This window comes from Barbus barbus, assembly GCF_936440315.1.
Source record: "Barbus barbus genome assembly, chromosome: 19".
Classification (NCBI taxonomy): domain Eukaryota; kingdom Metazoa; phylum Chordata; class Actinopteri; order Cypriniformes; family Cyprinidae; genus Barbus; species Barbus barbus.
Window position 1 is genome coordinate 1,949,644 of NC_136747.1, and position 16,269 is coordinate 1,965,912.

Below are 16,269 nucleotides of genomic sequence, written 5' to 3' on the forward strand. Positions count from 1 at the left end.
TATTAAAAGGTGAGTATAATATAGCGCAAACTTAAGTGTAATCATAGTAGTGGTGTACGTTATGTGTAACGATTCGATTCAAGCTCCAACATTACACAGTAGTTGTGAAACTGATCGCAGTTGATCCGTGGTCCGTACGGACCAGACCTCAAGGTTCGGTTCGCATGTGATTAACAGACTAATTGCACAAATGAACCATCATAGAGTGAACGTTTATCATTTGTATGTGTTTTATCTTGCCAATTTACACATTCGAGTGATTTTAAGCCATTCCAGCGCAAGACGAGGCGAATAGAACTTATTTCACTGTCCGTGCGCTGATTTCTGTGGCCACAGCTGCCGGACACGGCGCCCGCGCACAGATTTATAAGCATGCGCGAACACAGAGCTCATTCTTCATTCCCATTTCCTTGTGTTTGAACAGACGCATACATACAGAATTATGTGAAAATGGACGTCTCAACAATCATTCTCGATAACGCAGTCACTCATCTTCAGTAGGGCTGGGTATCGTTCAAATATTTTCGATATCGATACCGATACCTTGAGTTCGATACCGGTTGCTGAACGATACTTTTTTTCGATACCAGTTTTATGAAATCAGTTTTAATAAGATTACATTATCTCAAAAAACTATTTTTTTTAGCTTGTTGATATTTATACAGACTCAAAGCCTCATCTCCTGAGCCAATGCACAAAGGAACAAAATATATCCAACACAATAAATAAATAAATTATTTTAATAAAGTTCAAATTGTTTTCAGTTTACACATCTGTTAGGCTAAGTTTACATTAGTGTGTGTTCATTTTAAAACACATAGCTCAGACAGAATCATCACTTCTAGGTTGTTAAAGACTTCAAGAAATTGAAAATCTTCATCCACTTTCATAAGTGGGTGTTTTATTTTCTTTCACCATATGTTTTATTGTTATTAAATTCTGGTGTAGTATGTCTAATTATTTGAATGCATAAAAACAACTTAATTTATTTAAATTTATTCTTAAAATAGCCTTATGAAAGGTTTTATTTTTCCTCAGAAATTCTGTGTTCTGTATCTGGTTATCAAATGAAGACATAAAACATTAATTTAATTTATCTTTAAATTATTGAAAATCAAAGTTTATTTATTTTGGCAAACAAAGGGGGGTTACTATTAAAATTAAAACATGGAATAACTGTTGTGTGATCATTACTAAAAAAAAAAAAAAAAAAAAGTTTTAATTTTAATAGTAGCCTAGTAGTAGCAGTATGTACTGTCTGCTGAACAATATTAATATATTTCTGCCGCAGTCTTCCAAGTTAAACCGAACTTTTATTTTGACGGGTTGCCTGGAATACCTTTACAGTTCTGTGTGTATATTAGGGGTGTGCTCAAAATATCGATTCTTAGATACATACCGATATAATAAAAAAAGATACAGTATCGATATTCTAGCCCTTAGTATCGATACTCCGCCCAGCCATTAGGGGGCGCAGCGGCGCCCGCGAGTTTCAAAAAACTCATGGAAAATGTTAAAGCAAGATGTAGCATTTAAGCGATTTCATAGTGAAATATGTTATGGCAGTACATGGTGTCACAAAAAATAATTATAAGAAGATTTAATAAGAAGTTAAGAATAATAAGAAGAAGATTTTGTGCTTGTGTGAGCTCAGACTGTACCCTTGGAAAGTTAAATGTTGACTTGTGGTAATTTCCAGATTAATACAATTTGTGTACAATTAATCAGAGCACTTAAAGTTGCAAATATTTAAGCAAAATGCACTTTGTTATAATGCATTTTTGTCTTCAATAAATTGAAGAAAAATGCAGAGTTCTGTTTGTTGAGTAAATGTGTTCAGCATTAACTAATTGGCTCTGGCCCATGTATTTTTATTGAATCGTATCGAATCGTGTCACATTGTATCAAATCGTATCGAGACAGCTCTGTATCGAGGTACGTATCGAATCGTGACCTGTGTATCGAGGTATGTATCGTATCGCCAGGTTCTCCAAGGTATACAGCCCTAGTGTATATGATATGAGTTAGTTTTACTCGAATCAAACGGTAAAATGCTCATGAAGTGACTTTCAGAGCAGGTCTGGAGATGTTGTTCATGTGTTTATGTCCTCATGTAGTGAGGCGGCAGACGCTGAAATGACCGCGAGCGTCACGCGAGCTTCAGTCTGTGTATAATAAACAAACCGCGCGATATAGAGAGCAGACTGCTCCATACGCTTTCGAAACGCTCTCGCGGATGTCAAACACTGATCTATCAGCGCAGCGCCGTTTCTAGTCAAACACACCTGGTGCTGCAGGATTATTGGCTCACTGACGGTGATGAGATTAACCCCTTAGGTATCGAAATTGTAATATATCTGTTTCTGTTTAGTTTCCTTTCTGCCCATATTTGGTTCTTCCTGTTTTAGTTCATGACCCAGTTTTGTTAATTAGTTATATTCATCACCTGTGTTCTATTAATTACCTTGTCTCCTCGTTTGTTCCACTCACTTTAAAAGTCCTCAGTTTCCCTTAAATCTTCGTCTAGTCTTGAAGTTACGAGTATGCAGATTACTTGGAGTTTTCTTCTGTTTCTTTTAATAAAGTTGGAGTTTTGTTTTGTATCCTGTGTCCGCCTGTCTGCCGGGGAAAGCATTCCGTTACAGAAGACTAGACCTATACCGAAGACGTGATCGACGCCAGCTATGATCGAGTTAGTCGCCGTCGGTCACGGGGGATCACGCCGCCGTTCGCGGCTCGCCCCTACCCGTCGTGCGTGGGATATTGGGCTGCCTGTCGCGGCTTACCCAGGCCACCCGTTTTGGGGAGAACGGGTCGCCATTCGCCGCTCGCCCTTACCCCCCGCCCAAGAGAAATTCGCTCCGCCTGAGACGGCGATGAATGTTCCGCCCGCGGCGAAGAGGATTCCGTCGCGAAGGGCGATGAACGTTGCGCCGTCCGCGACGAAGAGGATTCCGCCGTACACGGCGATGAATGTTCCGCCCACGGCGAGGAGGATTCCGCCGCAAGGGGCGATGAACGTTGCGCCGTCCGCGCTGGAGAGGATCCCGCCGCCTATAACGGTTCACCCTGAACCACCGAGGAAGGAAAAACAGGTGCCGGTAGGGATTTTAATTGAGTTTGAGGGCATGACATTCCCTCCAGTGCCTGCTCCTCGCCAGTGCCATCCAGTGCCTGCTCCTCGCCAGTGCCATCCAGTGCCTGCTCCTCGCCAGTGCCATCCAGTACCTGCTCCTCGCAAGCGCCCTCCAGTGCCAGCTCCTCGCCAGTGCCTTCCTGTGCCTGCTCCTCGTCTGAGCCCACCAATTCCGGCACCTCGCAAGTGCCCACCTGAGTTCCCGCTGGTCCCGTCCAGCCGTCCTGAGTTCCCGCTGGTCCCGTCCAGCCGTCCTGAGTTCCCGCTGGTCCCGTCCAGCCGTCCTGTGTTCCCGCTGGTCCCGTCCAGCCCACCTGAGTTCCCGCTGGTCCCGTCCAGCCCACCTGAGTTCCCGCTGGTCCTGTCCAGCCCCGCGCCTCCCGTGCGCCCTCAAGTGTCCGCGCTGCAAGAGCGCCCTCAAGTGTCCGCGCTGCAAGAGCGCCCTCAAGTGTCCGCGCTGCAAGAGCGCCCTCAAGTGTCCGCGCTGCAAGAGCGCCCTCAAGAGTCCGCGCTGCAAGAGCGCCCTCCTGCGTCTCCGCTGGTCCCGTCCAGCTCTCCTTCGTCTCCGCTGGTTCTATCCAGCTTCGCGCCTCCCGTGCGCCCTCAAGTGTCTGCGCTGCAAGAGCGCCCTCAAATGCCCGCTCCTCCAGAGCGCCCTCTAGTGCCCGCTCCTCCAGAGCGCCCTCTAGAGCCCTCTCCTCCAATGTGGCCCCCAGAGGGGAACTTTCCCAAAGAAATTTTGGGGGGGGGCCATATAGCTCCAGTCTGTGTGGCCAGGCCAAAGGCCAAGGCCACAATGGACTCTGATCCACCATGGACTCCTGAGTCCCCAGATCCGCCATGGCCTCCCGAATCCCCAGTCCTGCCATGGCCTCCCAAGGCTCCAGATCCGCCATGGCCTCCCGAATCTCCAGTCCTGCCATGGTCTCCCAAGGCTCCTGATCCGTCCTGGAGGCTCCCCTGTCCTATCCTGGTCCTGCTCCAGCCTCCAGGACGCCCGCCCCCCCCTCCCCGATGTTACTGTTACGGTGCGGGACGCACCTTCCGGGAGGGGGAGATACTGTAATATATCTGTTTCTGTTTAGTTTCCTTTCTGCCCATATTTGGTTCTTCCTGTTTTAGTTCATGACCCAGTTTTGTTAATTAGTTATATTCATCACCTGTGTTCTATTAATTACCTTGTCTCCTCGTTTGTTCCACTCACTTTAAAAGTCCTCAGTTTCCCTTAAGTCTTCGTCTAGTCTTGAAGTTACGAGTATGCAGATTACTTGGAGTTTTCTTCTGTTTCTTTTAATAAAGTTGGAGTTTTGTTTTGTATCCTGTGTCCGCCTGTTTGCCGGGGAAAGCATTCCGTTACAGAAATTTGGTACCGAACGACAAGACGTTTTTCGATACTCGGTGGTATCGAGGCAATTCGGTCGGTGCCTAAAAAGTATCAAACTCGATACCCAGCCCTAATCTTCAGTGAACGAAAACAAGTTAGAAAGAAATAGCATGTGTATCATTATATTGGATCCGTGCATTCGGTCTTAAAGGGACAGCTGCCTAGAAACACATGCTGTTATATATGACAGAAGAAAAGGTGCATGGTACACGGGAAAATCACCCCCCCCCCCCCCCCCCCCCCGGTGGAAATACAGCCTGCCGCCACAGCTGGAAAAAATCATAGAGGAAACACTGAATATGGTATTATTTTACTCAAAAAATATGAAAATAATCAATATACTGATTAATATGTTGAGTTATTCCAATACTTGTGTGAATTTGCATGTTCTTTCAGTCCATTTGCTGTTTTTCTTTTGCGCAGGTGTCTTATGTAGCATAATTTCACACATCTAAAGTCAGACCATTCTATTTTTGCCTTAGATCTTGAAATCATGTTTTTTTTCTTCTAGTTATATAAGGTTAAAATTCATATTATGCCTGTAATTTAATTAAGGGATTATTTAATTATTACTAAAATGTGATTCAATTTTTTTTTCTCATATTGCGATATAATATCGATATCGTCTGGACAGTGGAAAATACCGTGATATGAAGTTTAGCTCATATCGCCCACCCCTAATGCAAAGACTCAGATGCAGCGGCTGTCATCTCGGCTTTGTTGCTGTGGTCAATAAAGTTTTATTTTGACATCTGGAACTCTGCTTCTTGCGCTTTATTGACAATTTTGAGAAGACCATCGTTTGTTTCCACAACATTTACTGGCGATGTGCTAGCACGTTTGTATTTCTTCTTCGCTGCTCTAAATAGTGGTTGCTTGTGGCAACACAGCACAACTTCCTGTGTTTGCATTCTGAGCAGCGGAGAAGAATTGATATCCGATTTGCAGCAAATTTTAAGCACAGCTAGCGGGCATAACTATAGATCTTGTTTAAGAAAATGGTATCGGATCGGTACATGGGTTCAAGTACTCGCCGATACCAATGCCAGACTTTTTTGTGGTATTGGTGGAATTTCCGATACTAGTATAAGAATCGATAGGCGGAATCCAAATTTTAATTTGACTACAAGTATCCAATTTCTGACCTTAAGTATCCAATTTGGGAATTTAATAATAATTTATTTAATATTAATTAAATAACATACAAACACATTTTACTGTTTAGATTTTTAAAATGAATTATCTTGATCCACCAGTTCACATTTACAGCTCTGCGCGTTTGCAGGGTAAAATCATGGGTCGATTTTCAATTATGGGTCGTCTGAACAAAAAACAACCCAATGTTCCTGCAGTACCAGAGGCTGCAGTTCTAGGACCCTATTTTTTGGGACAGCGCCATCTACTCCAACAGAGGAGACCTGATTCAAACATCAAACAAACGGATGCAAAGACTAGATCCATGGAAACTATTCATTTTTTATCTTTCCATCTTATTTTTAATGTAAGACCGTGAACCGTTTGAGGGGGAGTCAGCAATCTCCATTTAGCCTTTTTAGCTGTGCAAAACAGTTCATTGTGGTGCTGGATGTTGTAAATTAGTATTTGTATTCAAATTATTTTACATTTATTAAAGTACTAATAATCACACCAACTTGTACCACAAGTGTTTTACAGTTTACTGCACTTTAAGTGGGTTACACATCAGATGTGAAGTGCTGTGGCTAATGAACTGAAGTCTCGCACAGGCACAAGTCTTTCTTTCCAAGAAAACTGAATTTAAAACCAGAATATATAGAATATATATATGTTTGGTGGCGCGGAAAAAACTTGTTTGATTTCATTAAGCTTGTATTACCTCTGTTTCTTTAGTTTGTTTTTATCAAGTTTACAATAAACAACAAGAATGGCACATGCAACCTGGTTTTCCGTGGAATTTCAGACATAGTAAGCGTCTAATCGCTCAGCAGACCCAAGATGTGGCTAATGTGACAATGGATTAAGGATAGTCACAACATATTGAAATAAATTAGGTGAAATATTTCAAGAGGGTTACCAACGGGTATCTTTAGGGTTAGGAGTTGGTTAGGACATTAATTAAGTGTATATAATTAAACAACTACATAATTCCTTAAAAATAATAATATAGAGAATTGAATAGCAAGTGCTATAAAATAGTATGAGCCACTAATATTTGGTCATTTAGCAGACGCTTTTATCCAAAGCAACTTACAAATGAGGACAATGGAAGCAATCAAAATCAACAAAAGAGCAACGATATGCAAGTGCTATAACAAGTCTCAGTTAGCTTAATGCAGTACACATAGCAAGGTTTTTTTTAAATTATATAATAGATAAAAAGAAAACAGACAGAATACAAAAAGATTAGAAAAGCTAGTTATTATTATTATTTTTTTAAAGAAAACAAGCAGTAAATGGATAGTGAAAGTCTAAAAGGGACAAGTTTTTTTTAATAGAATTAGAACAGAGAGTTAGAGGGTCAAGTAAAGATGGAAGAGATGTGTTTTCAGCCGATTCTTGAAGATGGCTGAGGACTCAGCTGCTGGGATTGAGTTGGGCAGGTCATTCCACCAGGAGGGAACAGTTAATGTAAAAGTCTGTGAAAGTGATTTTGTGCCTCTTTGGGATGAAAACTAAAGCTCTGTTCACTTGAAGAACGCAAGCTTCTAGAGGCACATAAGTCTGAAGTAATGAATTTAGGTAAAGGGGTGCAGAGCCAGTGGTGGTTTTGTAAGCAAACATTAATGTCTTGAATTTTATTGGTAGCCAGTGCAAATTGATAAACAGAAGTGTGACGTTCTTTATTCTTTCTTACATTCTTTTTGGCTCATTAAAAATTTATCTTGCTGCCGCGTTCTGGATTAATTGTAAAGGTTTGATAGAACTGGCTGGAAGACCTGACATAATACATACATACAAAAAATAAATAAATAAAATAATTAAAAAACAAACAAACAAACAAAAAACTATAGGGTCCTAGAAATCCGGTTCTGAAACTACAGCCTCCGGTATTGCATGAATACTTTGAAACGTGCAGCGCTCATATTTATTTATAGCTTTTTGAAGTTTAATCATTACATTAATCTGCATCGGGATTTTGGTCTGTACCCAAATCTAAGACCTCTTGAAATCATAATTAAGACTTTCTTGTACAATTTAAGACTTTTTATGACCTTAAATGTGATAAAGTAAATTTAAGACTTTTTAAGGACACGCGGGAACCCTGGTATGTAAACCAAAAAAACTGTGAAAATAGTTAAATAAAATAGGTCCCACTTTATATTAGGTGGCCTTAACTACAGCAGCTGATGCACTTACATCAAGAAATAAGTACAATGTATTTACTGTGTTCATATTGTACCATAAAACACTTTTTCTGCTGTTGAGGTGGGATATATAAGGTTAGGGACAAGTTTGGGTTTAAGGGTGGGTTAAGGTGTAATTATACATGTAATTACAGAAATTAATTACAGATGCATGCAGGTCTTTTAAAAATATAAGTACAATGTAAAAACATGCATGTACACAAGAAGTGCATTGTATCAAATGATTCATATCAACATAAGTACATAGTAGTTAAGGCCACCTAATATAAAGTGGGACTCAAAAACATTCTCACTGTCTGTAACTAACTCTCACATCAACAATGTTTTAAGGCAGTCTATACAGTGAAACATTATAAAGGGAATCTAGTGTGAAGAGCAGATCGTGTGACAGTACCTCCATGAGCCAGTCGAGCAGCATTGCTCTCATTTTGGGCTGCAGCGATGGGTGTCTGTCTAAACTGCTCTTGCTGTGTTTGTACTTTATCTCTTTACTCAGCGTTTTCATCCAGACGTCCTCTGAGCTGCCCCAACTTCCCCAAAACAAAACAGAACACAAATACAGACTTCAGACAATGTATCAGTAAAAAACAGGATACAGAAATATATATGACTGCACATCAACCTGAAGTTCAGTAGCATTGAGATGAAGGGGATTCTTGCCTCTTGATGTTATTAATGCTACGGAACTGACATGGCATCTTACGCACAAAAGCCGTCGGGATCAGTGTGTTGTGGCAGCTCCAGCAGTAACTCACACATGTGAATGGTGTAACATACGCCCTTCATGGTTGCTTTTATACATAATGCTTTAAGCTGATTTTTTCAATACTGTGATAATTTGTTTAGCACAAACAATCTGTTTTCTCCAAAATAAATAGGATGTGGTATGCATTTTTTCAAAAACGCTTTAGAAAACGAGTCGGGGCCGAGTACCAAAACAAACTTGTAGCCATTCAGCAGTAAGGGGCGTGTCTACTCATGATGCAGAGGAGAGAGCGCTCATCGGTCCACATGATGGACATTAGCTGAGCCGAGCGGCAACAGAAACATAGAGATGGTGGATAAAAACCAAAAGAGGAAAACGTCCGCGGAACAAAAGAAGGCTTACACCATGTCTACACTGGACGCAACAGGTCTGTCTACACTGGATGCGACAAAGCGACCGTTGAAAATCATTTGAAATTTGTGTCAATAGCCTACGTCATAGATAGAATGCGTGAGGACGTGTGTCTATATCTTCCTAATTCAAGGTGAGAAGGAGAGTTTGAGCGGCCAAAGACTCTCAGAGATAGTTGAGTCCCCAAGGTCAACAGCCCGACATCACCACATGTTGTTCGGGAGGGTTTCAAGGAAAATTCTCCTCACTCATCCAAAAACAAACTCCAGCAAATTCAGTTATCAGACATGACTGGAACTTCAAATGGGACTGGCTTCTATGATCAGATGACGCTTTCTGGCAGCAAACCCACCAGATGAGTTTGGTGCAAACAGGGATAAAAAGTACCCCCTGCCCAAGGTCCTGGACATCTTGTTCAGATGCATGGCATCATGGATTCTATCAAATACCAACAGATAAAAAAATCAAAACCTGATTGCCTCTGTTAGAAATCTTATAATGAATCCATGGTTGGATCTTCCATCAAGACAATGATCCAAAACAATCATCAAAATCAACACAAAAATATGTCACAAAATGAAGCTTCTGCCATGGCCGTCTCAGTCCTCTGACCTGAACCCTGTAGAAAATGAGTGGGGTGAACTGAAGAGAAGAAGCTGTGAATCTGAAGGATCTGGAGAGATTCTGGATGAAGGAATGGTCTCTGATCTTTTAACTCTTCAGGCATTATAGGAGAAAACTCAGAGCTGTTATCTTGGGAAAAGGACATCAATTGTGGCCAACGTGAACTAGAGAAAAACATTTATTTCATAATGAGCCTAAAAGATGAGGCTGTTTAGGTCAACCTTTGTCCACAATGTAAAATAAGCACAAAATTACGCTTTATGTCCTTCCAATTTCCTAAGGAATTTTATCAGGTATTTCTTTATTAATCTCAAATACTTAAAAACTCCTCATGTGTCAGTCACAGGTGGCACAAAATGTTGCATCATGCTCCGTAATTTTTAGTGGCACATAACACAGTCCACTGTCCTCTGAACACTGGCATGTGCCAGTGCCTTCTGTGCGTAAGATGCCACGTAATGCTACTTCCGCCTCTCTGTCAGTTTGCAGTTGTTCTGTGATGAATTTCACACAGTGGTCACAATGTAATTTCACTACAAGAACACACCTGAGTGTTGGGAGTGGAGATGGCTGTGCATCTGGAGTTTGATCAGACGAGTCAGACACAACTTCATTCACGCTGTTCAGATCAATCTGCCTCCTTACACTCTGAACAGACAACACATTTACATAAATGTCACAATATAAAACATCTGTTAAATTTACGGTAAAATACCGGCAGCTGTGGTTGCCAGAATTTTACTGTGAAAAATACTGTAGCAACATTTTAGGATTTACAGAACTGTTTAAATTTACAGTGAAAAAACATATTTCATTAACTGATACAATGTTAATATACAAACTTTTCAGTTAACTCATTGTATTTGCAGATATTTGTTTATAAACTAATATTTATAATGTTTAAGTAAAGTGAGCATAAGGGTATTGAGAACTATTTTGCTTAAATACATGAAGAAAAACCTACTGATTTATGCAAAGCCATTAAAAGCATCAGTTCAAGTCTAATCTCTCGCAGATAACAGCAGCACACATACATGCGTGATTAAAATTAGCAAAATGATCCTCACTGCATCAATAACTACACAGTTGCTGCCTTTAAATAAAGCACCATACAGCAGATCATCAGTGTTTCTGTCTGTCCTTGATTTGAACTTGCTCTACTCTCCAGCACAATGGTGACCCACAAAACAACAGGAAGTTGACTGCTAGGTTTTACAGTATTTTGCTGGGGGGGTTCTTGATTTTACGGTGAAGTACCGGCAGCTGTGGTTGCCAGTAATCTACTGTTTTTTTTACTTTATGATGTATTTCTGTTAATTACGTTTGTGTATTTTTTCATCTCACACATTTAACCCCTTTAATCCCACAGCAAAATCCTCGGTTTTAAAGAGCACTTATATGTCCACACTACAGAGTGTACAAGTAACACTGAAGTTAATGAGAGGATGAAGTGACTAATTAAATGAGGATTGAGCTTTAGTGATGAACACCTGCTGTTAACAAGTAGAATCACCGAAGGAACGAGAAACAAGAGCAGAGAAACAAAACTTACAGCCAAAGATGAAATCAACTGAAATAAAACACATTAAATCTCTCAAGATCTCAGAAGAGGGCGCTTAAACAACTCCACAAACAGCATCACCAGCTTCTTATTATAAAACACTTTGACTTTATTTCTGTCATACGTGTACAAAACCTCTTTTAGGTGTCGTGCTTTCATTTGAAGTCACCATATTGGCGATCAGTGGCTCTTTAACCTTGACTTTTTAAAGTTAGCTTTTATTTGGTTGTTGTAATTAACTGTGTTTATTAAGTACAGTTTTTAAAGCAAGAAAAGCCAAACTAATCTACGATCAGATGAGACTGATGTCAAAACCATCGTGATCTAGTCTAATTCACTGATCTTACCCAAAGTTTAGTCTGTTGTTAAATATGTGACATGTTAATACTCTTAAACTGCACCACTGATGCTACAGCAGTCAAATGTTGTGAAATGAGTCTAAGCACAATATGCACAAATAAATGTATTGAGCTCCAGCAGAACTTAAACACACACAGACATCAACAATCAGCGTATGAATCTCAAAATTGATGACGATCAAAAATGATTAAAAAAATTATAACAAATAAAAAAATCGGTTCAACTCTGAACATCACAAAACAGTTTACTGAAAAGTCACAACCAAAACAACACCAAAATAAAAGCAAATAAAGAAAATAGCAAGAACTTTCAGCTGCATCATCTATTCATGCTGCAATGCATGCTGGGAGTTTTGTACTGGTACCCAGCATGCTTTGCGGCATGCATTGTTTTTTATTATTGATAGTCAGCATTGTTGAGGTTCATGTGCTGATTCTTGATGTCTGTGTTTGTCTAAATTGTGCTGTAGCTCTAAAGGTTTTGTGCATAAAATGTTTTTAAAATCCTTCTTAATAGTTTGTCAACTTATCTTGTAGAGTAATACTACTACCATAATTAGTATGAAATTAATTACCAATATCTTTTGATAGTTACTGAGATCTGTGAAACAGGTCATTAGTTGATAACCTTCAACAGCTTATCAAAACTACTTAATAACTTTTCTTGTCATAATAAATATGCTTCATAAACACAGTTATAACAGCCAAAGAGAAACTAACGTTCAAGAGTCAAGGGTCAAGAGCCCAACTAAAGCAAACACCAATCACCAAAATGATGAGGTCAAAACATTTGAAATCAAATATAATCCTCTGTTAATCTGTAGATATATGAGAGAAATGAAGTCAAGCTGGTTAGTAATAAGTGGATCTGGGGGCTGTTCCATAAACCAAGATTAGAGTATAAGCCAGGCTTATTTCGGTTAGTCAGGCTTATTTTTGGTAGATTCGGTTTCATAAATCAAACTTAAAAAAGTTCAAACTCAGTTACCCCGGCAACTTATGCTGGCAAACTAACCTGGTCCGGAGCAGGCTAACTGTCAGGCTAAGCTGAGCTCCTCTAACTCTGACCAATAGGAACGCATCCATATTACCACTGACTCTCTCACATACAGTCAGTTTAATTTATTATCGGTCCAAAAATAAAAGTATACAGAAAATACACCTTAAATAATCCAATAAATAAAAAATAGGCTACAACCAACTGTATTTAATGTATTGTGCCCAAAATGTAGGCGAATGCCATTTTAACATAGTTGCTACTTGTGCATGCAGTTGATCAGAAGTTTCTAGCCATGCAGCCTTTCTCTCTGAATATAACAGCTGTACCTTTTATGGTTATTAGAACATTAAAACATTACAATCTAAAATGGCTCTTTAAAGCATTAAAGCATAAACACACAATCAAAAGTTAAAATCACTGAATTAAAAATGTAAATTTATAATAGAAATCAGAGTACATTTTAACTGATAAGAGGAACACACATTTAACTCATTTGAGCTAGTGATTAACAGTTGCTGCTATCATAAAAATACACTTATATGTAGTAAAATTCTATGTGTCACATTTAATGTCCAGCAACAAATATTTTAGCAGAATGTATATTTTATTCAGAATTCTTGCGCTAGTATTCTATTCTGCTCTGTCTGTGTAGCGCGCATGCGCGCCGCAGCGCTCGTTCTCTCGCATAAGCCCCGCCCACTCCTGACAGCTAAATGGGTATATTTGCATGGCTTTCTGACATTTACAGATGTAAAAAATATACCTGTGACGTATCAGTTATGCACTGAGGAAAACACAATGTTTCAAATGCGTTAAACAGCACAAATATTCGCTGTTTGCTATGGTGGATCGATTTGATCCATGATCGACATTAAGGGCTGCTTCAGAATAAGCGTGTACTCACATTATCCTGACTCACTGAACCTGGATAGCATTAGTCAGATTGCGTGAACTTGAATTGTCGTTTATGGAACCGCTTTAGTCCCGATTGATTTGTTAGGTTAGTTCAAGTCAGGTTTTGGACTTTAATCCCCGCTTTTCTTAGCGTCTTTTATGGAACAGCCCCCTGGTGATGCTGATGGAGTTATTAATCATCCTCTGCTGTTTTATTTCAGTTGATTTGATTTCAGGCTGTGGCTGTATTTCAGTTATAGTCTTGTTTCTGGTTCTTTCCTTCAGTGATTGTGTTTGTTAACAGCAGGTGTTCATCAGTGTCTGAATTCACTCATATGTTCTCAATCACTCTGTCTAGTGGACTATATAGTGAACTAATGTAGGGACTAGTGAATGATGGGTTAGGGTGTGGTTTCAGACACAGTCTATGAGAGTCAACTCTGAGGCTACTTTCTCAAAAACAAAGGTTAGATCTATTACAGTTATTCACCGTATATAGTAAGGAAACTTACCGTTAATCATTTAACAGGTTTTTACTGTGGCATTTTTACAGTCTTTTACCGTTAAAATCACGATCATTTTTTACAGTGACACAATACACAAATGCACAGTGTATACATCACTGATCTTACCTACAGACTACCTACTGTCTCAACAAGTATATAACTGTAAGTTGCACATAAATAATTCTAAATGTCATTGCATTAGAAAAAGATGTGTCTGAAGAAATGTTTGTTAAAGACAATGTAGAAAATAAATAATGTTGAAACTGAATGTTATTGTGATGATCTACTTCCTCTGCTACGACTTGTGAACTTAAGGTGAACCAACGTCATGCATCCACTAAAAATCACAGAAACACATGCTCAGAAAAGTGCAATTATTTCTGAGAATAGTTCCTGTTGCATTTTGTCTGCAGATGCCACTTGCTTATTGTTTTGTATCTAATGCAATGACATTCAGACATTTTTAATTGTGACTTACATTTCCAGATAGTTTTTGGGGCCACTGTATATGTATTAAAAAAATGTTAAATACCTGAGAGTCATTAAACTTTTTTATTGATTTTCTCCTCTTGTTGCACTGCAAAACAAACAAAAAAACAATTACATTACGACTAATGTACATGCACAAACAGTACCACATACTCACTGACCAAATACAAAATAAACAAACATATACTGTACTTACCTCTTTCTTTACTCTTGCTATCTTGTGTGTGTTTCCATTCACAGATCTAGCTTGCCAGCATCCATTAAAGACACAGGGAGAGAAGAAAACTGGTCAGGTTATGCTACCAAATGTTGCCACATGCATGATAAAACCTGAAATGACCAATATTACGGGAAGTAGCTAATGGTCATAATAGCTTAATAAACATACACAATAATACATGCAATAAAAATGTAAAACTGGTAATATGAATGGTTTGTGTCAGGGTTATGCTTGGGTCTTGGATATAGGAAATATTATGATCTCAGTATAAAAACAGTAAAAGGCAATGACAGCAAACACAACAGTAATTACACTGCTCTTACCTTCTTCTGGCCATTATCCTCGGTATGCAAGTAAGATATAAGTTCTTGTGTATTTCCCTTCTTCAGAAGATGGCCTGTCATGGAAATATTATGCTGCATTATGAGTTCATGATTGTTTCCGGGAAAACAGTACAGCAAATGCACAGCCAGAGTTTGACAACAATAATAACTTGCATTACGCTCAGGTCTAAAGTCAAATATAGCCACTTTACTAATAACCATACACATTTAATCGCAGTTGGATGTGTTTTATCTAAGTTATCAATACTGCTGCGCGCCAAATTACTCTCGCACGTCCTGTGTAGGTTAACTTTAGCCAGAATTTAGTAAACATTTCGTGCATTATAAATGCATGACGCATAAGTTTATAATTCTAAATGGCAAACTCATGTTCATATCGATACGAAGTTATGTCTCAATTCAGTTCTGTCCTCCACAAGTTTAGCCTGTTAGCATTGAATATTGGTAAATTATATGCAACCAACAAGATGTGCATGCACAATACAAGACCTAATTTAGCTAAATACTATGTAAAGCTGACAGTAAATTAATGCGTTCAGGTGGTGTTATTAATAATGTTAGAACTAAACAAAGCTGGAGTGCAATTCTGTGCAATTATATAACGTTAAATAAAAATAAGTACTAAAGTCAGTGCATTCGACAGCTGCTCCACGATCACAAAAATGCATGCATTGTGTATTTAATCAAAAATAACGATTGTGTAAAAATGACATTGCACATCTTACCGGAGCAAGTTGATTTGTGACTCTCGCGCCGGCGCCAAGGCTCGTGAGCGCGTGCGTGTGATCCCCGCGCGCGCGCTTTTCCTGTTTGACTACTTTTGTTTTCACAAGAACAAGAACACGACACTTATTTGTGTATTCTTAGCTATAAATATCTTAATATATAATATATTAAATATCTCTGAATATTGAGCCTCGGTATCTGAAACATCCATTTGAAAGAAAAGTTTAGACTTTCGATTTCTTCTCTCTAAGTGCTGGGTTAAACAGGGACCAACCCAGCTGTTGGGTTGTTTGGCAGATAAGAGGTGTAAAGTGTGTTTCATGAACTCAGCAGCTGATTTCTCCAGAGGAAGAACCAAGACATGCCTTTCAACACTCAAGCAATCTCCAGTCAAATCCCAAGTCCTCAAAGAGTTAAAGTTAATGAGATAATTAAATGATGATTGTGTGTTAGTGATGAACACCTGCTGTTATTACAGAGGATCAGATGTTGATGTTTTATTGGTTAAAATACCACCATCATGGAGACCACTGCTTGCTTTAGATGTTCTCTTGACCTGTCTAAT

The 16,269-nt window shown here is 39.2% G+C and overlaps 1 protein-coding gene across 1 annotated transcript in view; it reads right to left on the bottom strand.

Moving 5' to 3' along the window:
- LOC306885560 (G1/S-specific cyclin-E2-like) overlaps window positions 1–16,047 on the bottom strand; it is a 36,959-nt gene extending 20,912 nt beyond the window's left edge. The window contains exons 1-6 of the mRNA XM_079442171.1: window positions 15,704–16,047; window positions 14,958–15,031; window positions 14,611–14,656; window positions 14,458–14,502; window positions 10,153–10,253; window positions 8,259–8,394 (exon numbers count right to left, since the gene is read on the bottom strand). Of these exons, the coding sequence (XP_079298297.1) occupies window positions 8,259–8,394; window positions 10,153–10,253; window positions 14,458–14,502; window positions 14,611–14,656; window positions 14,958–14,971 (342 nt within the window). The 5' untranslated portion in view covers window positions 14,972–15,031; window positions 15,704–16,047. The remainder of the gene's footprint in view (window positions 1–8,258; window positions 8,395–10,152; window positions 10,254–14,457; window positions 14,503–14,610; window positions 14,657–14,957; window positions 15,032–15,703) is intronic.
- Window positions 16,048–16,269: the final 222 nt, after the last annotated feature.